This window comes from Aquila chrysaetos, chromosome 7 (assembly GCF_900496995.4).
Source record: "Aquila chrysaetos chrysaetos chromosome 7, bAquChr1.4, whole genome shotgun sequence".
Classification (NCBI taxonomy): domain Eukaryota; kingdom Metazoa; phylum Chordata; class Aves; order Accipitriformes; family Accipitridae; genus Aquila; species Aquila chrysaetos.
The window spans coordinates 12,577,219-12,601,793 of NC_044010.1; the positions used below are offsets into that span (position 1 = coordinate 12,577,219).

Below are 24,575 nucleotides of genomic sequence, written 5' to 3' on the forward strand. Positions count from 1 at the left end.
TTTTACATGCAGAATACCCCGAACTTGGTTTGCTGACCTAAAACTCTCTTTAATTTCAAACAGGAAATGTGAACATGAATTGCTTTGCAATTGCAAAAGCAAACCACGTTTATTCTGTGGTACCGGCCTGAGGCTGGAAAATTCCGGTGGTCTGTAGAACTGCGCATTTCTTCTCTCTCATAAATATTTCTGTGGATTCCACCAGGTGTTTGTTAGAAGCTGCCTCATTTACCTTGCTCTGGGACTTTCTATCTGTAAATTGCTTGCATGTCCTTTGCATTGTGTCATAAATTATTTCCTACTCTTGTATTTCTGAAAGAAGCGGGTGATCTGTTTTCAAATGATGGGATCCATACCCTACTTAGAGAGTTAGGAAAACAAAGAGTTACAGTGATGGTAACTTTTCCTCTCCACCTTCTTTGATCACAGATCAGCTGGCTCCAGCTTCAAGCAGTATGGCAAAGGTGAAATGAGAGAAGCCTGGTATGCGTGGCAGGGAGAGCACCATGCTGTTCTGGGTTATGTTTAAGAAATGAGGTTCACTTAGGATTTTGTTATTAGGTTTGTCAAAAGGCATTTGTCAAGGCATCATGATACGGGCTTTCCCCTCCAGCCGGGTTTCTGTGTACAGCATACCAGCTCCATACGACTCTGAGCAGACTGCAGGGCAGGTAAGAGATACCAGCTAAACTTTACAGTAGGAACACAGTAAATGATCTCTCTGCCCACTCTGGTGTGTATTGACCTCTGTTCTTCATGTGCAAATTGTTCTTAACCAAAGTGATAACAATTCCCCCCCAATTACATAGCTTGAAATGCATGGTGCAAACAAGCAGCCGAGAAATATGTAGGTTTCACATGTGACATAGCTGATAACATGGAAGATATTTTCTCAATTTAAACCTCTTTAAAAACTAAAAGGGTAAATATACTAAAATATGGTACAATAGCTCTTCTTTTGTTGTCTTACTAATTGATGCCTTCCCATGTCTTTCTCTAGGAAAGTCTGCGTATTCACTACTGCCCATCCTACCGAGAAGGCTTGTGTCAGAAGTACTGTTTCTTCAAATGGATGAGGTTGTTTTTCTGGAGAAGATGGCTTCTAGGAATGTTACCTATAGTTTTTTTAATAGTTACAGTAATCGTGCTAGTCCTGCACTATTCATTCTGTAAGTGTTACTCCCCAGCATGGTCTGGATGGGATGAGTATTTTGCACTGTGTGAATGATCAGTACGAAAAGCTCTGCACTAAGCAGCTAAGCACGTAATGCGTGTATAAACTACTGACTTTCCCTTCTCCTTAACGTGTTTGCTAAAGCAACAAAATGCACAATAATTAGCAGTTGGTAGTTGCACGAGAAAAACGAAGGTATGTATTTTATCTCTAAATTTTTTGTCTCTGCTTGTGAATACCATCATTATTATAACTGTCATCTTTCCCAAGAACCTATAGGAATTAACTGTCTATCTTCTATTCAATTCCCCCAAATGGAATGGGTACCTAACTTTTGTATGTTCCTTCCCAGATCTCAACACAGCCATTAAAACTGTATCTCTTCAGGAGGATAGTGCTGCAAAAAATGGAAGTTTAGCAATTAAAGCTTCCTGGTAGAAATGCCTTTCTGAACCTGTACCTCATTCCTCTCTTTTCCTTCTGGGCATTATTCTGTCAATGGGACTGACTCAGCACTGTGGCTATTACTGCATGTTTCTCTTAAGAACTAATACCTATAGATGCCAAGGACAAATACATGCTTCTGCAAGCCTCTTGTTCTGGAAACTTTTCCATGATGTTATTAGGTGTGCTAATTTTTTTTATCCTTTTTTTTTTTCCCCCTCAGCTCCAGCTTTCTCCTATATTTATATCGGTGGAAGTGTAGAAATTCCTAATTTCACTTATACAAATGACCTCAATGATCCAAAGTCACAGAAATTCCTCCTGCAAGCAGAAGCAATCCAAAATTATGTAAGTTCCCACAAAAGTATAGCAATAATTTAAAAAATATTTATTACAGAATGAGACTGGGAATGAGGAGAAGACTCCAGTTAGTCACAATTTTTTTTTTCCTTCAAAATAATAAGTTTAAAGCTAGTAAATGCCTCAGTGGTGTACAGCTTTAGCAATGTAGCTAAACAGCTGCAGCTGTGTGTCTCACAGTAAGGACAACATTTTCTAGGTAATAAGCCTGGGGGTTTCAAGGTTATGGACAAATTGTTCTTCTTAAAGGGATTAGGAGTATGTTTTTTGTTTTACTTTACTCAAACACTCTTCCTTGCTACATTTTTCTGTTTGATTTTTTTTTTTTTTTTAAATTATAGCTCCAATTCAATGCTTAACTTTTTGTTTTGTTTTCCCTTATTCCCCACAACAATGCTTGCTTTCTTGCACTTCTTATGTGAGTTCCTATTTGTGAGATCAATACTGTTTCCTGGATACATGTGAACAGCAGTCTTAAACACAAAGCAGCTCTCTGTTACCCTGTATTTCCCCAAAGAGCTAATCTAGTGTCTCAAAGCTGCTTTGTGCACAGCCAATACAAGTTGCTTATGTCCAGATTATATGCTGGAAATGTAAAGACTGAAATAAAAATATAAAGGTATTCATAAAGGCTTCTTTTTCATAGCTGATTATCAAGAGCTATCTCAATGGTCTTGAAATGTGATGTGACTTAAAAATATTTTTTTTTTTTAGTGGAAATAAATGCACATTTATGATTCTTATTTGATACGTTTTGTGAAAATGATGGATAGTGCTTGTAATATGGGAGGGGTGAAGAAGAGGAAAGGAAGAAAAATTCAAATACTTTATAGCGTAAGAGATTATATTGTTACTAAAATCTAATGCTTTACATTTTCTTTTACCATTACTTAACTGTCAGTTTGCAGAAATATATGAGTCTTCCTCCTTGGGAAAGTACTACTTGAAGTCTGTAGTGGCTGCTTTCAGGTGTGTACTGTTCCAGCACATGGTATAAATCTGAGATATTCAGTTGTGTTTGTCTCATCTTTTCTTCATGCATTTTAAATTAGTTATCTGGCAGAACATGCAGAACTCTAACAGAGAATGAAAAGTGCAGAAATGCACATAAGTATGTGAGCTAAATTAATAGTGTGACTTCTGTCTTGCCCTATAGGATCAGTGAGAAAAATGAAGTCTGATTAATTGTTCCTTGGTTTATGGATTGCTTTGTAGTCTATTAATCTACTTTTGATTTTTGAAATCGCACTTCAGCAGGTTTTTCCTCTACCACTTGCAGAATCTTATTTGGGTTTTGTCTGTTTAAATGAGGTTCCTTTTTAACCTCTTTGAACTACTTAAGTAATACTTTGTATATGTACACATACAGATTGTTTACTTCAACAAGAGTTGTGTGAAATGTTGTACCAAAGTATAGGCATAAAATTAAATTGTCATATGGTGCTAGCCTCAGTTAAAAAAATATCAAGGAAAATGTGTCTGGAGCTGTAATATGATTATTGCAAGAATTTTCTGTGAGGTGTATTTTTCAGTCTCAGTGCATACCTGTTTAAGCAGCATATTTTCAAAGTATTTCTACTGTATAGAAAAAACAATTGTTAAACAAGAGAGCTTTTTGCCACCATGTTCAGCTGCAACACTTTGCACAGCAGTTCAACTGGCTATGAAACTGTGCAAGCCAAAAATGCAGACCAGTGGAAAGCATGTCCAAAACACTAAATAAAGCGATGCGTTTTTTTCCCTCCACAGTGAAGGAGAGTCTGGACTTCGAGCTTACTACTGGAATACATTCTGGGCACCACAAGATATGGTTGCCTCTCTTAAAAAGTTAACCCCAGTGGAACAAAAAGAAATCAGTAGTAAACAAGCATCTCAAATGTTCAGTTCTTCTGGGGAGGAAGATTTTGATCTTGTTGCAATGGAGCTTTTTGGTAACAATGTACCTGTCATTTAATACCTGTTCTGTCTATTTGTCTTTCTCCGGTTTGTGTCTTTGGCTTGCGTGGCTGATAGTTATTAAATTTCAGTTTCAGATTCCACAGAATATGATGTGATGCTAAAATCAGGTAATTATGCTTCAATCTCAACTGTTATCACTTTTGGGGAGAAAAATCCTGTAACAGAAAAATGGCAGTTTCCCAGTTATTCTTATACCTGTAGGGCTTGCAAACCAAACCAGACTAGGGATCTCCCTGGCCTGTGTTCCAAATAAAGGCTGGGACGAAAATACCTTACAGCTTTTATTCTGATATTCTGACTAGAATGGTTGAAATGTAATAGTTCCCGCTGAATTGCAATGAGCTGTGGCTCCTTTTCTTGGTATCTTTTAAAAAGCTACTATACAAAATTATATGTAATTTATTTGCCTTGTGACTAGATAATTTTGGTTATTCATAGTTAGTGATCAGTCATATACTGTAGAGCTTTAATTCCCTTTGCCTGGTTTCTCCGTATCAAGCACACCTCAAAATTGACTTCATATCCTTGGTGTTCTGGTTGCACGGAGAGGGGTGAAGAGAAAACGGCAAAGGAAGCAGTAGGTTTCAAGCAGAGGTGGTAGCAGTTGCAGCCAAGTCCCCTCCTGCTTGCCGAGTGTGCGATGAGCCGGTGGTGGTGATGAGGGATTGTGCTTCCTTGGCCAGAGCAGGAGAAGGTGATGCATCCTGGTAGGGAAAAGGGGATAGAGCTGGAAGGTAAGGGAAAAAAGAGACTAGAGCAGTCAAGAAGTGCGGGTAGGCAATTGTTGCCACCTCGTCTGAAATTTTACCCAATAACTTAATTTATCTTTCAACTTAACAGTTTTTCAGCCACTGATCTAGCTTCTTTTGTATAGCAGCATCCTTTGACCTGTATGCCAAGCCAGGTAACAACAGGACTCTAACTCTGATGAATCCCAAAAAGTCTTTTTATCAATGGAGGCTGCGAGTTCCTTCTAACTATGTGGTGAGACTGGTAGTTATCACTTTGCATGGTGTCACTCCAGAGAGCTGTGCATCACACCACTTATCAGCATATGATTTCCTTCTTCCTCTGCAGAACAAGATCATTACAAGGTATGATAGTACAGAACAAAGATGTTTTATTGAGCTGTACAGAAACTCTCTGAAACTGTAGCAATCTCAAATTGATATTAAACAGGCTTCCAAAAATGTAAGACTCCAAATACAATTTAATTAAAAATCTTGTATAAAGCAATAAAATATCTTCCATATTATTCCCCCCCCCCCTCCCCCCGTGAATTAGAATCATATAGTATCTTGAATTGGAAGGGACCTGTAAGGATCATCAAGTCCAATTCCCTGCTCCTCATGCAGGACTGCCTAGAACTAAATCATATGACTTAAGAGCGTCATCCATACGCTCCTTGAACTCTGACAGGCTTGGTGCCATGACCACTTCCCTGGGGAGCCTGTTGTAAATTCTTGTCGGTGTTAGTCTACATTATGACTAATTTTTAATGGTTTTGATTTCATACAATTACTGTCACAGCTTAAAAAGATACAGACTTTAGTATTTTTAGAGTACTGTATTCTATTACATTTAGAAAATACATGTTTTATAGCAGGCAAATCCCTGTTCATAACAGTGATGGTGTGTCTATGGAAGGCTCCATCCTCAGAGTCACTGTGTAGTCTATTTGCATAAGTGAGATCAGATGTTATTTAACTTTCAGTGGCCACACTGCTTCCTCTTTCCAGAGTCAAATTTCACATATGGACACGTTATCCACCATGAACATCTCTTCATTCACAAAATAAATAAACAAGTTTTAGAATCTGAAGATGGATGGTTTCAAGGAGGGAATTTTTTTTTTTTTTTTAAAAGAACTTTCAGGAAGAGGCTAGCTGAGCATGCAGATTCAGTTAGCAGTGTCTGAAACGCAGCTATTTAGTGGTGCTTTAACTTACTTGAGTGGGTGGTCCTCTTCAGCTCTATTAAAAGACTAATTTCTCTCCTTATGCAACAAGACACAAGAGCTTGCCATTGTTGGCAGACTGTCAGAAGGCCAGACGTGAAGTGAACACGGGGGTTTTGTAAGGATTTAGTCTCAGATTGTAGCATGGCATGGAGAATCCCGTTCCTGATGCTGGGCTGCATCTGCTCTGCTGCTGGTTATGGGTTATTGCTGGGACTGTTACTTGATTGCACATTATTAGCAATGGCTCGGCTTTTTAGGAACCAGAAATGTAGAGTGGGCCACATGCATGGAAGCACGTAACAAAACCAACACAGGTGTATGATGTAACATGTCCAGAGAACATTGAAGCAATCAGCTGTAAGACAGAAAGTTCAAGAATGTGCATTGATGTCTGTCTGTCAAAGAACCGGAACAGAATTTGGTGACTGAAATTATGTTAAAAGCCTGATGGTAGCTCAAAAAAAAATTGGCATTTTTTGGTTACTTTTATTGCCACCCTAGCAAATATGTGTGTTTGTATATGCCTGTTAGTTTTCTACTTAAGCATGTCACTAGCAGCTTTTAGCTTAGAACAGATGCAGTAGAATTAATAATAATATCTCCAATATTCATGACAGCCAGGAATTACTGTATTATACCCATTATTCCTTGACGTTCAGGTCTAGGATCACAAGTGGTGACTAAAACAATTCTCACCAGTTTCTGTCAACTGCAGTAATACAGCTATTCAGTGACAAATACTAAAGAGTGAGTGAGCCAAGATTTTGAGACCTACTGTAGAAGTAGGCGTCTCATGTGGACAACTCTTCTCATATGTGTTTGCCTTGCTATTCTGATGATACTGTGACAAAAGTTACAGCTAGAAGATAAGCCAGGCTGTTAGCTGGGTAGAAGATCAAGATGCTGAAAGATTTCCACATGGCACTGCAGAGGGGACTCAAACTGTTCATTTTATAAAGAATTTGACTGGAATTATGATAAAAAAAAATTAATAATGTCTGCAAAAGAGAGGTAAATCACAGATCTATTGTCTAGTGTCTCATATGGAATGGAAGCAGGGAATGACCTACTAAAGCAGAAGATGACTACTTTCAGTTTAAGGTTCAAAAATTTGATTTTAATACTGCCACTCTGGATCTCAGTGACATCAAAGAACTTAATGCAGGGCTGTGACGGAAATACTCTGTTACTGTGAGATGTGATCTTAATTGCTTTCGTTTGCTGTGGATAGAAACAGAGAAAACTGTCATAAATTTTTCACATGCAGATCTGTCAGTCAATGAAAAGAAATCCAAAATATGCTGTGGATTTCAAAATGGTATAAATATAAGAGTGAATTTACAGATGCAAGAAACAGCATCTCACATTACAAGTGGTAGTGAGTTTTCAAGCTTCAGGTTATAAATTAACTCATTATTTAAACAAAAAAAGCACAATAAGAAGAAATAGTTGCCATGCATGGGGCTTCACATCTTGTGTGACAGCTTTTGTGACATGAAACCAAGCTGAATGTTAATAGATTTCAAATGCTTTAGGCTTGTTGCATAGATGCTGCTCAACACCGCTGCACTGGCACTTGTTGCCTTTTTAATGTTACCCACGACTTCTCAGTGTCACTATCACTACTTAAGTACCGTAATCTGGCACTGCCTTTCTGATCCTTCTACAGGTCTGAGAACTCCAGGACACCTGTTAGGCAAGAACATCTGTGATGTTCACCCTGAGTGACTAAGCCTCAATGCTGGGGAAACTCTAGCATCTTGTGTCTTATCGACTGGGTGGAAGAATAAAAGGGAAGTGGTAGCCAGGGAAATACTTCTGAAACGCAGATGACAAGATCAGTGTTACTTCTGTAAAGTTTCTCAGCAAAGATGACTGGAATGTGGGAAATGTTTGGGGTTTTTTTTTAATGCAATTTTTGTAATATTTCAGATGGTGTGGACCTGGGGCCTGGACTCCTCCTGTTGTACGTTTAACTTCATCAAGTAATGTCATGTTGCTCACCTTCTCACTGGACCAAAGAGAAGAAAGCAACATATTAAAGGCTCACTTTCAAGCTGTTCCTAAAATCAGTAAGTAATTAACAGAAACAAGCATCCGATGTAAGCACACTTACTCCTGCTGTTGCCTCTAGAAAAGTTGATATTGCCTGAACGTATTTGGGGGGAAGGAATGTTGGCATATAAGTCAGGGAATTGTCACTCTGATCCACCTTAAAAAAAAAAAAAAAAGTCTGAGAACTGAACAAAGAATAGGGGAATATTCTTTGGTCTGGGAGATTTGTCTTCCTGATTACTACCCAAGCCATACTTCCCAGCCATTACTCTTACTGCCCGGGTAACACTCAGCAATGGTAGCAAAGCAGTCAGCATAAACTTCTCCAAAGCTTATACATTTTGCCTTATGTCTCTGTGGATGCTTCTTAGGCAAATACTCATCCCATGCACGTTAAAAATTAGAATTGCTTCATTGTTCTGAAGATGGGCATTCCAAATTATGTATAGCCCAGGTTTTGCTACAAAATATTGCTGTTTTCAAAATTGTCTTAATTTCTGTTATATTCATGTCTGCATTTACTATGTTATCTAAAGGGAACCAAACACACTAAGGACTGGATATCTAGGAGAATTCTTGGTGGAAAATAAAACCTCAAAGAGATTGTTCAAATGTGGCATGTATTTACAGACTGAGAACTGACACACAAACTTCCTGGTTTACATGAAATTAATCAGAGGTTTCACTTCATTGGGCTGATTGCTTTTTAACTTTTGAAAATGTCTACAGGAAGGTCAGAAGTAAATTGGAAGAGGAAAGTCTGTTGTGCCCACATTTAATTGCTGCTTCCACTTACCATGAAAGAACGTTTTTTAAAAAAACTTTGGTCAGAGGTGTTTTGTACTTACCCTTAATTGTAATTGGATCCAAAAATAAGAGAAATTCAGCATGCTGGGGAAGTGGAAGTTACGTAATTTTCTGTCAATACAGGCAAAACCTGAGTTTAGTACTGTCACAACCCATTCTTCTAACTCTGTACATAGAGAAGGGACCTAGCAAGTGAAGTAGGCTCTGTACTTTACCCCAGCTGAGATAACTGTGTTCCTTGCTGATATATTTCTCTCCCAGTGTGTGGTGGTCATTATATTTCCTGGAATGGGACACTGAGTTCCCCCTATTACCCAAGTTACTACCCACCAAACATTGACTGCAGCTGGATCATCAGAGTAAGTGCTGGGAACTCTTCTGAGTCACAATGACTTTGCTTTATGATATAGACATAAAATTGGGAGAAATGACTTTCAATGTGGGTGAAATGGAGGGAAAACCTACTAAGATCACTGCACCTGACTTCTCAGGCAGAGAAGTCCTGTCCTATGTAGAAGTGCTAACTATGGGAGGGAAACATTGCCAGCTTCCAAAAGTTTGAGTATTACTCCCGGCACAAACACAGTGATGGGTAAGATGACAACTCCTAGCAGCCAGAGAAAATTGCTAATAGTCAGAGCTTTGCTTCTGTGTTAGAAATAAAAAATGGTCATGTAAATCATGTCTCATATGACAGATACCACACTGTGTTTCCCTGAACTCTGCAGAAACAGGACCTTCTCTGGCTCAGAAATTCAGCTCTGGATTTCCAGCAAGCTGTTTGGCAGGACTTTAGAATCTGCTCATAATTTACACCAACTCCCTGGTGTGTTTATCTGTTGCTCCATTAAGCATTTAACTACTTCTTTTGCCTTTCCCTGGAAAAGTATGCTCTTCATGTCTATGAGTTAGTAACAGGCTCTACCTTTCACCTGCTCAATGAAAATTATTAGCAGCTTGTAGCACAAAACACTCATCTACATGCAAGAAAGGGAAGAAAAAAGCTTTCTAAACCAGAGAGGTCATAGCTAATGCAATCGAGTGACCAGCTTCCATAGATATCTTAAATCTCTTGTTTGACCTACTGGAACACGTGGCAGTACAAACGTAGCATGAACCTCAGATACAGTGCTTTGTGCTGGCTGCGGGAAGGCTTACACTCCTTTATCTGGCACAGTCTGGCCAAAGTTAGGTCTAAAAAGATTTCATATATGTTTAAAATAGCAAAGTTTTTTGGTCCTTCAGAGGTGCCAATTTGCATAATAAAAACTGCAGTATTTTCAATCTGATAATAAGTAAAGCAAGATTTACCATCTTAGAAGCACAGGCTTTTTCATTTTGTGGATGTGTGTGTCAGGATATTTATTCTTTGACTTTTAGGCACCATTGGCTGACTACAAGCTCTCATTAAAAATCCTCATAATACAAATTCAAGAGAAGTCTCCAGGGTCCAGTAAATGTGATAAAGACTGGTTAGAAATTGATGGGGTTAGGTGAGTAAATACACCATTCTCTGACATATTAATTTGCACTTCAATGTTCTGCGCAACATACCCTACTTAAGAAGAAACGTCTCACCACTCCCACTGCAGAAGGATACATTTCAGCAAAAATCGGCATAATTCCACTGAATTTCAGCAGAACAATGTTCTTAATCCTGCCCTAGTACCAAATATTTGTCATTATGTTAACTCAAGCATCCTGCCTTTTCTACGGTGGTAGGCATTTGCTTAATTTGTTGTTCCCCTTAAGAGCAATGACATAGAAAACTGCAGGATTTTAAGCAGCTGCAGTTGAACTGTAAATTCCTGGCAATGGTCTGAACACGGGTGAAGAGCTTGCATCATCTGAAGTTTCATTTTTCTATACCACTTACTCTTCAGTGATTGTAATTGTTTTCTGTAATTAAGACAAATTGCAATGTGTGTGCTTAAAACAAACACGACCACCATCTCCCCCCCCAAAACCCCCCATCAACCCCAAAAAACAGTATTCAGAGTAATTTGTCTCTTAGAAGGAGTGCATTGAAACCAGCAACAGCTGTTGGATTTGGCTGTATGATTCCGTTACTGGATTTGTAGCCTTTGGGTTTGCAAACCTAAATGGGAAATCTGAACTCAAGCATGCTGAAAAGCGGTTTGTATTTATACGGTAGATTCTGACATTGATCACCTTGCTGTATTTTGTTTCAAAGTCTGCTGGGCCCAGAAAAGTTGTGGGGTGGAAGGCATTTGTAAATAGGCTTTCTAATGCTTCCGTTGGGCTGTTTTAACACTAAAAAACAGCTGACCTTTATTGTATTGTTTTAAAGCTTTTTGGCATTGGTACCCTTGAGTAAAAGGAGAGGTAGCTGGATGGTAATGGTTGGTTTGGTTAGAAACTAATTATTCTCACTTTTGCCTTGTCAGATACTGTAAAGCACTTTCAGAAAACAACAGAAACAGAGAATATGGCTATTCTGTCACAATCAACTTCCATTCCGATGAACTGGTCACCCACAGAGGGTTTTATATTGAATACAAAGCCTTCAGTCACACAGACCGTAAGTGAATAAGCACGTACTTAAATTTTTAAGGAGAAACCTTTGAGAAACCATGCTTGACAGACCAACCATATACAAATCAACCTGCCTTTTTTTCTTAACCTAATTGTAAGAGGCGAATGTTTAAAATGTTGTTATGTATTTAATTCAACAAATAGATGTACAAAATTAGATAAAAGATGCTTTTAGAAGCATCTTTTAGTACTTATTTTCTAACTTTTAACAATACTTCTGTAAAATGGGAAGTGAAAGTAAAATTTCTCAATTTCTGTAGATCTAATTATTTGGCATTTTGCTAACATCTTAAAATAGCCAAACAGCAATATGAAAACAGTATGGCAGAGAGCCTCTAAGCATGGCTCGTCTGCCAACAGGAGTTAACCATGAATAGTTAGTCTTCTCTTTAAAGTCACAAATCAACATGCTATGGATCAGCTTCCAGGTTTAGACAAACTAAGTTTCCACTAAGAGTCAACGAGGACTCCCTGCTAGCAGCTGTTGCACAAATATGGGTTTCTTATAGCCCTTTCCTGACTCCCCAGTTTCTGGATCAGCGTTAGATTTGGGGGGGGCTTCCAGAGGGTGGAACAGAGATTTTCAGGAGATACATGTATTTACTTGTGTTATTTCTTAGAAAAGCTAGATCTGCAATATATTCTTTGTAAATACCTTCTCTTTCCTTTACCCAATTAACGTCTAGGTAGCTAAAGTTCCCTGTGATTTCAAGAGATCAGCTCAGTTGATGAAACCTCTTCAGATCCTCAGCTTGCTTGACTGAGTGTGGTTCTGGTCATTGCTGACTTAGAAGTATTTACGTATTAAGTTCTCTGGTACAGAATCTTGCTTCATGCCTTTCTTTAGAAATAAGTGGCAGATTTTGTGGTCAGTCATTCTATAGGACTCGGGTATTTTCAGGGATTTCTTTTTCCACCAATGTATGTCACTTTATACTGGAAAAAGTTACAAACTATACTGCGTCCTACGGTGACTCTGGTTACTGCTTTAAAACCAGTTCAGAGACGAGTCAAAGTGTAAGAATACCTTCTTTAACAGAGAAAATCCCCAGCCTTTATTGCGTGTACAAGTCTTTAATTTCTGTGTGCTCTGCTCTCTTTCTAGCGCTGAGCCAGCTATGAGCAGATGGCTCAAAGTCATGTAATCAATCCTTGGTCACAATCTTCGGGATCTGTATTAAGACTCACCAGGAGGGGTAGATTAGCTGTGATGTGTCAGTACCAAGTCAATCCAGTAAAGGTATTTGTGGAGGGCTATCAGAGAGCAGAATGTATTGAGTGCACTGGTCTTCTATGACAGCCTTGCCTGTAGCAATACTAACGGAGGGGGGAATAATTATTTTCTCCCAAGTCTTTAGTACCTGCAGTCACCCACCTCAAATTAACTTCTTCCCACTGTTGGGAGCCTACCAAAGCACAGTTATTAAAGATCACAGGCACTGCTATGAGTTGACCTCGAAAGCAAATGCTAGCCATCAGCTGAATAACTTCAGGGAGCGGTGAAGAGAACACAGAGAGACTCCTGCTTTGAGCTGGTGCTGGCTGTGCGGTGGGTGCTTTCCTCCCACCAGAGTCCTGTGCAAGGCAGCAAAGAGGACTAAATGACTCCAGATTGGAACTGATTAAATAAATGTGGGACAAATGTGTTTGGTTCTTCAATCTGATTTAGCTGCTGATTTGCCTGTGGTGCTAGTGGGGAAAAAAGAAAGTTAAGTCATCTTGGCCTGGGCAGAAAGAGTTTTTGGCTACTTATTCTTCCACGGTTCTTTTTTTTGTTTGTTTGTTTTTTCCTTCTGTCTGAAAAAGTAGAAGAGAACAAACATCATTGATATATTGCAAAGAAACACCGTAGCATCGATACTAGTTGTTAGTTTAAGTGAAAGTGAAAGAAATTCTTGGTGAAAGGCTGTTTCATAATGAAATTACTAGATTTGAAAAGTGTTTGATAAAGCACATATTCACATCAGACATGAAATTGGAGTGTAGTAGCACAGAGATTAATTTCTACAACATTTTAATGTCAGGAAATTTGTATTTCTAATACTACAGAGAATGCCTAGTTTTGACCTTTTTCTTCTCCTTAGATGCTTCTGTGTAAAATACATTACCTTAACAATTTGAAGAGGTGTTCGCTATCGGTAGTAATTATGTATCTGTGCTGAATCACTTTCAACCCTTAGAGTGAGGCAGTGAATGTGAATTTAATTCTCTAAGTCCATTTAGGTGAATATTGATTTATTTAATACAGGCTGCTTGATAAAAATCTTTGGCAGATTATGCCAAGTAAGATAGCAATTCCTTTTTTAACATGCAATTTAGTTTATAAATGACACTAGCTTTGGTTTTTAATAACCGTTTTAATATTTCTTCATGGTACACTCCTGCATTAATGCATTTAGACTGTAACAGCATTTCTAGTGCCATTAATTTCTTATTTTTTCTAGCTTGTCCTTGGATGTGCAGATAGAACATACATTCCTTCAAGTAATCAATCTGAAGGCTGGAAAGGCTGCTCAGAGGGTAGTAATGAAATAGATTGTGGTAGGGCAATTATTTCTTGTTTGTGTTCTCCTGTAAACAGTTTGTTCCAGGAAGTTTAGAGACTGGCTGAAATTATCTCGAAAATATTGGCTATCTTTAAGATCACATGAAGGATGTGGGTGAAAATCTAAAAGTCTGGAGAAGAGGCTGTGTAATTAATCTCTTTAAAGAGTGGGAGAACAGAAAAAATGAGAGGGGAATTTTACACCAATCTTTACAAGTTAAGCTTCCAAAAAAAAAAAAAAAAAAGCAACAAGTAGTCAAAGTGAACTATTTGTAAACACTGAAAAAGGTATTAAAAACCAGCATGGAGTTTTTAATTTTGTTTTAGCTCTCCTCTGTGAGAGGATAAAGAGAGAAGAGGTTATACTCTGACATAGTCTTGTGTGACAAACTTATCAGTAGTAACTAAAGGAAACACAGTGAGAAAAAAATACAGAAAACTGTTTCCAGAGAATGATTACCAATGACTCATTACCAAAATAGAAGGTTATTTTTATTGTCATTCTGCCAGTATCTGTTATTGGACATATTATAATTTTTGTTAGTGATCTAAATGATGGATTAGAGAAGATGCTTATGAAATAGGAAAAGTGCCACACAATAGAAAAAGGGACATATTTAAGAGGGATGTATTTATAAGTGATGCTCACAAGCTGGAGAATGTATATGGAGAAAATGATATTCCATTCAATAAAGACAAGAACTGAACTTAGGTAATCAAATACACATGTGGATTGCCTAAGTTGCTTTTCTGCTGAAAAATGGCTGGGGGTGATAGTGGCTCACAAGCTGACCTGAGAGTCACAAAGTCATACAATTTTGTGTGTTTTGTGTTTGTTTAGTGTTTTGTTGTTTGGGGTTTTTGTTTGTTTGGGGGTGTTTTGGGTTTTTTTTGGGTTTTTTTGTTTTTTGGGGTTTTTTTTAAGTGTCACACTAGGATGTAAGACAAAAGTTTGAAAAGATCTTCCCAGTCACCAGTAGGAAGGTTTCAGCTAGAGTACTGTATCCAAGTTGGGCACTGCACATCAAAGAAGATAGGGAACAATGAAAAGATGTCAGAAAGAGTGACCAGAAGGTAATCCAAGGTCAGAGAGTGCAGCAGAAATTAGGTAATGCAACAAGTCTCTCTGTCACTAGAGGCTATCAAAAGCAAGGTAGATGAATGTCTGGCAGACATGACACAGTAACATCAAGATGACAACTGGTAGGGAGCATAGCACATGGCTGCTAGCCAGCTATTTGGTTTATAAAGTATTTACAGACCTTTTTTCTTCAGGTTGTAATCCAGAACAGTTGAACTGTGGTGATGGGAAGTGTAAGCATCAGCATAAGACTTGTAAAGATTATGACAGTTGTGGGGAGGACAGTGATGAAAACAACTGCTGTAAGTATATACTTTCAGCTATTTTCCAAAAGATGGTGGAAGGCAGAAGCAAGAATATGCTTATTTTAATGGATAAATGTAGTATTTCTATATATTTTATAGCACAAAGCACAAGTTTTGTAATAGTGAAAACAAAACATGCAGAGTACAAATAGTTTTTGGGAGAGTCTAGACAAGAAATTAATGAAGCAAAATCCAAGATAACAGTGATTTTAGTTAGATGACCTAACCACAGCTTGCTGGTGATCCTGTTAGAAGAGCACTTTCTTTCCCAACTGCTGCCTGATCAGTACCAAATAATGTAAGGGAGAGAGATGTAATAGCTTTGGGACTTTTGCCTTTTGCCACATGCATGGTCTCTTTACTGTCGATCCACCATGGTTACAGGCATTGCTGGTACTACTAATGTCTCCCTAGTGACTTGCTGCATTTTGCCTTTATAATTTTTGCCTTGCTTGAATCTTAGGTCCTTGAGGTAGCCAGGGGTATGTCCTTGTTTGTTGAAAAAAAGAAAAAAAATCCCTCCCACTGTTTAGAAGTCACTGTAAGCAACTCATAATAAGAATAATAGTAATGGAAGCCTATTGCTGACATCTGTCAAGATTCCCACATAGTAAACTGTGATAGCCCTTAGCCAAAAACTTATTGGAGGGAGATGTAAAGCTCTTCCACAATTTTCTCAACTTCCACTTAAAAACAAAAAGGTTGACTTCCAGATGGTATCTGCTGTGAAGATTATAACTTGTAATGCCAGTAATGCTGGTGAAGGTAAAACAACAGATTTGACAAGCCTAGCTTGCTCACTTTAGAGTTAAGTAAAATGGGAGTGAGGACAGCTGGAGGCTCTTCTGTCTTTTTCCTCGTGGACAATGGAAACTGAAATTAGTGTGATCATTAATCAGAGTGGAACCTTCCTCCTGTCCCCTCTCCATAGAGGGACCAGTTTACACAGTACAGACTATGACTTCAAGCAGACTGGAATGTGTAGCTTTGAACAAGTAAATTGAACATGCAAGGTCTTTTTAATCATTTGAAACCATGGCTCCAAACACGTGACGCTATCTTCTCTCTCTTATTTCAGCCTACAAAAGTTGCTCCCCTTATGCATACAAATGCCTCAATGGAAAATGCTTGCTGAAACCAAATCCTGAGTGTGATGGGAAAAGAGACTGTGCAGATGGATCTGATGAAATGAACTGTGGTGTGGTAACATTTATTTTAAAATTAGTTAATGACTTGGGAAACTGAGTCAGGAGTTTGTGCTATGGTAAAGCATTATTGGATTAAGAATTCATTAAATCAGGTGTAAATTTAAAAAAAAATAATCTCCTGGTAACATCTGTATGAAAATATCTGTCTTGAATTTTGCACAGTGTCATTTTAAATCCACTGATCCATTCTGTCTATGATGACTTATGTCAAGCAATGCACACTTCCAGGATAAACTGGTAGGTCTTAGTGCTTGTTTAAGCTGAGTGAAATGCAGCCAAGGAGCTGTATATGTGAGGAGGGAAAAGATATGAAATTTTATTGAAGTGAACTTTTGGAAACAACCCAGCTTAGAATTGTGCTTAAATGTCTTTTTGAGTTACTAACCTCTTTAGAAAGCTGTGAGGGAGGATAGGCAATGATTGGTTCATTCCTGACCTGCCCATTGAGTGAAAATGGGCAAGTACCCTTACTATTTTACCAACTGCACAATAAGAAAATACTTTTCTTCCAACAGCTTTGAGGTTCAGGTATGAAAGTTTATGTATTAAGCATAGCAAAGTGCAATGACCTTGCGGTTTTTGTTACTATTTTATTTAATTATTTCTATTAGCTTGTGGAAGACAGCAGCTTAAGAAAAACAGAATTGTTGGAGGTGAGGATGCAAGATCTGGGAAGTGGCCTTGGCAAGCAAGTTTACAGATGGGGGCACATGGCCATGTATGTGGCGCATCTGTTATTTCCGATAGGTGGCTCATATCTGCTGCCCATTGCTTCCTGGATTCTGATTCTGTGAGGTATGAAGAAGTTATACTGTCATAGAGTATTTGCAGTTTAATAACCTTACAGTGTTGCTTTCAGAAGTCTGCAGTAGCTATTCCTTGTCTAGGTAAGCTGATTCAGGGTATAACTCTGTGACATGATATCACTACATGAACCCTCAATATTATATTCTGCTGGCTTCAAAAGTGTTAAGTATCTGAAGTAATTATTTTGCCTCCATTGCCAGTGATTCCTGCATGATAAAACACACTGTTTTGTTAGATTTAGGGTAAACACCTTTTTTTTTTTTTTTTTTTTTTTTTTTTTTTTAGAAGGCAGGGATTTTCTGAGTAGATGCTATGGCCTCTTCTCCCAAGAAAAGGACTATTTATTGATAAGTGGACTGTAAAACTCACCAATGTTCAGTTTAGGTAGTGTAAATTGAAAAGACATACCTTCTACGTGTGGCAAGGAGGAAATAGACTTTAATAATGCACTTTTCTGACTTCCAAAGCATGGTTCATTGCAAGGGATTGGTCTTATAGCATCAGGAAATTATTGTTTTCAAAATAGTAAGTAAAAACATTATGCAATGTTTTAGGAGACAGAGACTATAGTGCATCTATCTTCCTAAGTGGTATTCTACTCCATTCACTTTGGTTTTGATGAATCTCATTAAATACTGAAAAGTAGGTAAAATAAGTGAACTGACACTGCATTACTTTCCAGTAGGACATTCTAAAAACATTCTCTTTACAGATACTCCGTTCCTTTGGGATGGAGAGCATATATGGGCTTACATACAATTAATGAAAAGAGCAATCGTGTAGCTATGAGATCAATCAAAAGGATTATTGTCCACCCGCAGTATGACCAATCAATCTCAGACTATGACATTGCCCTGTTGGAAATGGAGACATCTGTATTCTTCAGTGAGCTGGTACAGCCCATTTGTTTACCCAGCACCTCTAGAATATTTGTTTATGGAACTGTCTGCTATGTAACTGGCTGGGGAGCCGTAAAAGAAAATAGTATGTTCATTTCCTGGATATACTTCTTGCAAGTTTGGATTAGTTTTAAACTCTAACACTGAAATATTTGTAGTTGTAAGAAAAAATACCTACGGTTTGCTTAGTAAGTCTATAAAAAGCTAGAAAATGTTCCCCTAGCTACAGTCTGTGAACTCTGAACGTTTGCCTGGGTGGCAGGTGATAAGTGACAATATGCGTACTCAGGTGTCACAGACCATTGAAAAGCAGATGACCGTAGATTTACAAAACTGTGCCCATTTTTATGCTCATGGCTCATTTTATCTGGTGAATAGGTCATAAGCAATCTTACAGGTAAAGAAAACAGCAACTTACAACTATTGCACAGAAAGAATTTGTCTCTAAGACTGTTTGATAATAGGGGGCTGTGAAATTGCAAAAAATATTGTGAAGGATTTTTGGTTTTTCTGTCTTAAACAAAGGCAACTTAATGTATGCCCCATGAAGAGTTCTGCCCCTGTGCAGCTTGGAGGAGCGTGCTGCAGGGGGAGGCAGGGAAAAAGCAAAACAGATGGAGAGGGGTGGTGGGGAAGCCCAAGGGATCTTGGCGCTGTCTCAGCATTAAATGGGAGCCAGCTTTGAAACCCGGGCTTAGGCAGCTCCTCAGCATTGCCGTGGTCCCCACAACTGCGCTGAGACCTAGTTCCTCGTGTCCAATCAGAAGTCATATGCTATGGTAATTCTCGCTTTCTTAATATGCCTTTTTAAAAAAAGATTTAAATCTAGATGATAACCTAATACCCTAATGAAGTGCAAACAGCTTTACAGTTGATGCCTTCTTACAATGTCTTGCTTTTTAACAAAATGATGTAGGTAATATTTAAAAGTTAATATAATGGCATGTGAAAAAAACATATTTTTCTATCTCACCCGTTTCATTCCCAACCCACCCTCAGAGTTGAACGAGCAAACAAACAAAAAACCAGTACTTCCTCCTATCATCCAGGTATTGAAAAAGTTACGTTCACTGTTGGGCCAAAACATGACTGAGGATATTTAGTTCACAATGACACCTTATGCCAGTACTAGAGTACAGAATTAAACTCTTAGCATCACTTGTGACTTACACGCTTGATTTTTTTTTTTTTTTTTTGATTATTTATTTTTCCCCTCTCAGCTTCATTCCTCAGCTCCTTCCCAGAAGTGAGAGGATGGAAAAGAATGTAGAAATTTCATTTAGTAGGACTTGGACAATGCTTGGAGCACAGCCGTAGTGTAAATAACAACAAAAAGCTTTGGGCATAGTTTGAAATGGCATTCAAAATTAGTCACGCTGTGTGGAATCTTGTATTTTAGGCATAATTTGCATGGCTTTTTTACTATTTTCTGGCAGAACAAGTTCATAAGGATAAAGACCAAGGAAATAGAGAGGTGGTGCATAGGGACCTCTATGTCTAGAGGGTAGTGTAGACAACAGCTTTCAAAAGCTGAGGGCAGGCAACGATTGAAGGGAGGGGAATTACTCTCCTGTCATCAGCTGGGTAGATTTTGAGTTTGGAGCAATTCTCTTTTGTTTTGACAAGTGGTATCTCTATTAGAAATTTGTACCGCCATAACCTCTGTAATACCATTTGTATTTTTTTCTAGGTCACCTTGCCAAAACCCTGCAGGAAGCTCGAGTGAGAATAATTAACCAAAGTGTTTGCAACAAGCTGTATGACGATCTTATCACATCACGTATGCTGTGTGCTGGGAATCTTAATGGTGGTGTTGATGCATGCCAGGTAATCTGGAACTTGTAGAAAAACTACGAAGTAATATTTACTTTCATTGGAAAACGGTTCAGAGTTGTCTGTTGTTTGTGGGTTGTTTTTTTTTTCTTAGTAATAGAGTGAGATGTCTTGAGTGGATGGTTAATTTAACATGGCAATTAAAGGCTTTCCAAAATGAGGAAGGAAATTTGGCATAGATAATCTCTGAATCTCTTGAGAAATGTTGCTTTGCAAAGTCAAGGGGTAAAATGTGTTGAAAAGAACTCTTTTTCCTCTTCAACAGTTACGTTTCCTATAAAAGAACAGAGCAGAGATGTAACGATAAAGGAATAAAGTTAGGGTCACCTGTGACTTTTGCTATTCATATTGATTTTTTTTTCCTTTTTTGATGTCTGGGTGTGGGATTAATAAAATACTGTAACAGTGTGATGAGTAATGTTAAAGGCAAAGGTAAGATAAGTTTGGTAAATGCAGTTGCAATGCTGCCTTTTAGTTTCAAATGTTCATTTATGTGTGTAATTACCAGTTTAGATTACATTGTGGTATCATAAGTTATATTACCTAGTTTATTTTCACACACGGTCAGAAACTGCTCTTTGGATGTACTTCAAGTGTCTTGACTTTGCCTTCTTTCTCCTTCTCAGTTATTAGAGTAGTTGTGTACTTTATCAGTATTTAAACTTATTATGATGAATAACCACTTTCAAAATCACAAACATAGTTGTTACACCAGTTACTGTGTAAAGGGAGAGAAACTTGTTACTAATTTTAGACTGCGGTAATTCGATAGAAATTTTGTGTAATATATAAATTCTACTATTTTAAGGTAATAGAATAATTTTTGCCAGATCATAGCTCGTAATGGGTCAAACTTATTTATACACAATAGACTATTCGCTGGATCTTCCTGCAGTCTCTAAGTTCTAATTCGATGAATTACTATTTTTCTTAAATTTGTGTAGTTTGTCTTCACAATTCCACCTTAGACTGTGGAACTGTTTTGCTAAAACATGTTGGTTTAGAGGCTTGATGTTCTTCCAGAAAGTGTGTTGCTTAAGCAATGCCCTTGAATTATTAGATGGACATTTTAACCAGTTTGGCTATATACCATACTGGTCATTCCAATTTCCAACATAATATGCAGTGTTTGAGTCCTAGCATGCTGGCCCTCTGGGCTCTTAAGTTCTTAGTCTGGGTAGCATCTTTGCTATTTCTTTCTCTTTTGTCACTAGTATATTTCCTGTGCAGTGCTAGAGAGGGGTGATGTCGGCAGTTCAGGAAATTCCCCGCAGCACCCTGAAACCCTTTTACTACGGTTCCAGACTTGCGGGCATCCTGATTTGTTTCATTTCTTCACAGACACGTAAGCTGTGCATGTACTGCACAGGTTCTGCGAAGCTTCCAAACACCTTTCATCTTTAGAGGATGTGATACTTACAATGAGAAATACAACATTTACTCTTTCAGACTCTGTTTTCTCATCACTCTAGGATGTTCTTTGATCTCGGTTCCTCTTTTTAGAATCCTTCCCCTCTCCACCAGCATACAGCCCCTTCGGTCTTTCAGAAGCGGCTGTGTAATTGGCTGGACTGTAGCCTCCTTTCTCAAGCCACTTTGAGATCAGTCTCTTGCATTATCAAAACTGCCAGTGTGACAGCAGCCAGCGAGAGAGGAACAACTGTTCTGGCTCCTTCACTTCTCTCTAGATAATTTTGTTTTGTTGGGTGATGAAGGCTTTCTATTGTTACTCTTTTTTCAGTACATGGCTTGCTTCTGACCTCTTCGATGTTTTAGCTCCAACTAGGAGCAGCAAACAAACCCCAGGGTCAACCTGGAGGCTGCTGATTGCCTTGTATGCATAAGGAGCAGCTGCAGAGATGAGCTGCATTCATAACTGCTCGGAGTTCCATTCACAGAAGGCATACAAGGTTAAAACATGAAGGGCACAAAGCATTTGTGAGCCCGAATGCATTTTGATCCTGTGAACTCAACTAAATGAGAATTTTTACTTTTCCGCATTGCTGTGCAGAGCTGCATTCTCCCTTTGTGAAGCCAGTTCTTACTTGCACATTCATTACTCTTTGTTCCTTCCTCTCCCTCTGTGAATGTAAACACAGTCTTGATTATGAAACTGCTGATAATACTTAATCATGCCTGGTTTGGTTTTGGGTTGTTCTGGTTTTTTGGGTTTGGTTTGTTGTTTGGTTTGGGTTTGTTTTGGTTTTGGTTTGGTTTTTTTTTTTTTTGATTGGGGGTGTCTGGTATCTTTCTGTTCTTTTTTAATACACGGTATAAGAGTTCTGCCTTCAACCTGAGAACAACTTACGGTCAAATGGTAGTAGAATTCCTACTCTCCATCCCTGCCTTCTCTTCTCCCCATTCAGCTTGTGATCAGTTGCTTCATGAATCCTGTAATGGGACATTAGCAATGAGTAATTTTTTAAACTTCTTGTCATTGCTTTATATTGACTAGTGTGCTACTTCCATAAGTTAAAATAAATTGAATAAATATGACATCTAGCTGGGTACATTCTATCCAGAAGTAATATTCTAGTATTAAATTGTAATTTGAGAAAGAGGGAGGCAGGTATTTACTGTCCTTAAACAACCGAACTTTTGTTACAGTGCTCTGTGTGTGTGTGCGTGCGCACTAATGGCTGAACTCCCTTCATTTCAGGGAGATTCTGGAGGTCCCTTGGCCTGCACAGGAAAGGGAAATAGGTGGTACCTTGCTGGCATTGTGAGCTGGGGTGAAGGCTGTGCTCGGCGCAATCGTCCTGGTGTATACACTAAGGTGGCGGCACTTTATGACTGGATTCGTCAGAATACAAACTGATGTGCCAAGGAGAAAATGCAGATCATCTCCCTTATAAAAGCTGCTTCCTACAGTAGTCTACCACGTCCATCTCTGATGATGTAACATGAAAGTGCCATTGACTGTTTCTTTGTGAAAGAATGCACTTTCTTAATGAAGAAACTATTATTTGTTGTTCACCTAGTAGTAACTGTTCAGATTCAGAGCAACTTCAGATTCCTTATGGATTCATCTTCCTTATCCCCAGCAGCAGAAACAGCACTGCCTTAAAACCAAAATAAAATGGGTTAGACCCTGTAACAGAAATCCAGCCAGATCTCTCTTCTGCAAATCTTCTCCCCTCCTTCCATCTCCCTTGTTATCTGTATATCCATATATGTTTCCACATACACATATCTGAATATTCACGGCTACATCCCATATATACTCATACATATTATCTTAGTGATGTTACAGGACTCTGAACACAATTATTTCAAGTTTCTTGAAAATACAAATACTATAATCAGTATAGTGTACAAAGCTGAGATTAATTCATTCTCTAGATATGCTGCCACTGCACGACTGTTCCTTTCTGGGCTGTAACTTTTGGGTTGTCTCCTGTGTTTTCCTAAAAAACATCAGATATACAGATCACAAATGTTAGGATGCAAGAAATTTTCATTAAAGAACTGGAAGAGCATCATTTAGGTTCTTTGGGATGATGTTTAAAGAAGAGGAGAGAAATACTCAGCTTTAATTAATGAAACAAAAGGAAACTTTAGTGCTTGCTTACATTCTCTTTACAATTTGAACATAGCTGTAGGGTCTGATGTTTGCAATATGTTACAAGTGTATTTCCCCAGCTCTGGCTCCGGCACGCTTTGTGAATTTTTAGCATGCTCCTGCTGAGTTTGCACTGCTTTTCCTGATGTCCTTGGTCTGCAGCAAGCAGGGTTTCAGGGTCAGGATTTTTGTTTTGTATCTTTTCCCGGGCTGTGCTCCCATGGCCACACTACATTGAAAGGGACACAAAAGGAAAAGGGGTTTATGTGGTTGGATGCATCCTTGGGGTCAAAGAGAATTGAAGAGGAGATGACAGCCACATTCTTTTAACTCTAGCAGTAAATCTAGCTTTGATAATTATAATCTCCTTATGAGCTAATCAGCCCAAATCTAGCTGATTTAAGGTTTCCAAAGCTGTTTATGGTACTTAAGAATGCTGGTATTCAGTTTAATAAAAGATATGTCTAGATGGTCTTAAAATTGTGCTCAGTATTTGGAAGTGTTTAGTTTTTACCTTTAACGTATAAAAATAAAATAATGAAGCTGGCAATTTGAATACCAGTCACTGCTGTCCACACAGCACACTTTTATTCTACAGTACATAAATATGCAATCCTTGTTTAGTTTTAGACCCACGTTAGCAGCATGTGGGGAAAATGTTGGAATGAGTTAGCACTGTAACCTGCATACAGTGAGATTCCTGTGTCTAGCACTGATACTGCTTTTCCTTCCTTTCTTGCACTAGTGTTGGGCATTTCCCTCCCCACAATGCTTGTGTCAAACTTACTACATAAGTTATACTCAAAGCTTATATTTGGGGGGGTGGGGTGGTAGTATCTTTAATGTCTAGTCAGTCATTCACATCTTCCTTTTCAATAAACACGTGCTAAAAACACAAGTGGCTATGTTTTATTTGTTTGATTGTGCCTCTGAAGCTCTAATTCCCAGGTGCAATCAGAACTGCATTTGTACCTTGGAGTTTCCTCTTTTTGTAAAGCTGAGCCTAACTTGCCCATTTTA

At 38.4% G+C, this 24,575-nt stretch overlaps 1 protein-coding gene and 1 long non-coding RNA gene across 5 annotated transcripts; one reads left to right on the forward strand and one right to left on the reverse strand.

Annotated features, from left to right (window-relative positions):
• The first annotated feature begins 368 nt into the window (after window positions 1-368).
• Window positions 369-24,535, forward strand: LOC115343973 (suppressor of tumorigenicity 14 protein-like). Of its 4 annotated transcripts, XM_030020596.2 has the most exons (18): window positions 369-483; window positions 562-671; window positions 1,001-1,169; window positions 1,842-1,966; window positions 2,880-2,947; window positions 3,728-3,909; window positions 4,006-4,044; window positions 4,812-5,031; window positions 7,830-7,969; window positions 9,021-9,118; window positions 10,140-10,252; window positions 11,168-11,301; window positions 15,136-15,243; window positions 16,325-16,444; window positions 17,066-17,249; window positions 17,974-18,245; window positions 19,851-19,987; window positions 22,653-24,535. In XM_030020596.2, the coding sequence occupies exons 2-18, from the start codon at window positions 591-593 to the stop codon at window positions 22,809-22,811; spliced, it is 2,349 nt and encodes a 782-aa protein (XP_029876456.1). In that variant the 5' UTR covers window positions 369-483; window positions 562-590; the 3' UTR covers window positions 22,812-24,535. The 4 variants fall into 4 exon arrangements, with proteins under 4 accessions (XP_029876456.1, XP_029876455.1, XP_029876457.1 ...); XM_030020595.2 differs by having other exon boundaries at window positions 465-671; XM_030020597.2 differs by having other exon boundaries at window positions 465-671; window positions 4,815-5,031.
• On the reverse strand, window positions 20,094-22,636 carry LOC121233430. The gene is made up of 2 exons (XR_005932814.1): window positions 20,537-22,636; window positions 20,094-20,267 (listed from the first exon to the last, which is right to left on the reverse strand). It is a non-coding gene; the product is annotated as an uncharacterized LOC121233430 (long non-coding RNA).
• Window positions 24,536-24,575: the final 40 nt, after the last annotated feature.

Excerpts from the sequence above, each read along its gene's own strand:
- LOC115343973 (XM_030020596.2), top strand. The coding sequence starts at position 591 with ATGATACGGGCTTTCCCCTCCAGCCGGGTTTCTGTGTACAGCATACCA. Across the intron at positions 9,119-10,139 it reads ACTGCAGCTGGATCATCAGA|GCACCATTGGCTGACTACAA; the intron begins GTAAGTGCTGGG and ends TTTGACTTTTAG. Across the intron at positions 15,244-16,324 it reads CAGTGATGAAAACAACTGCT|CCTACAAAAGTTGCTCCCCT; the intron begins GTAAGTATATAC and ends CTCTTATTTCAG.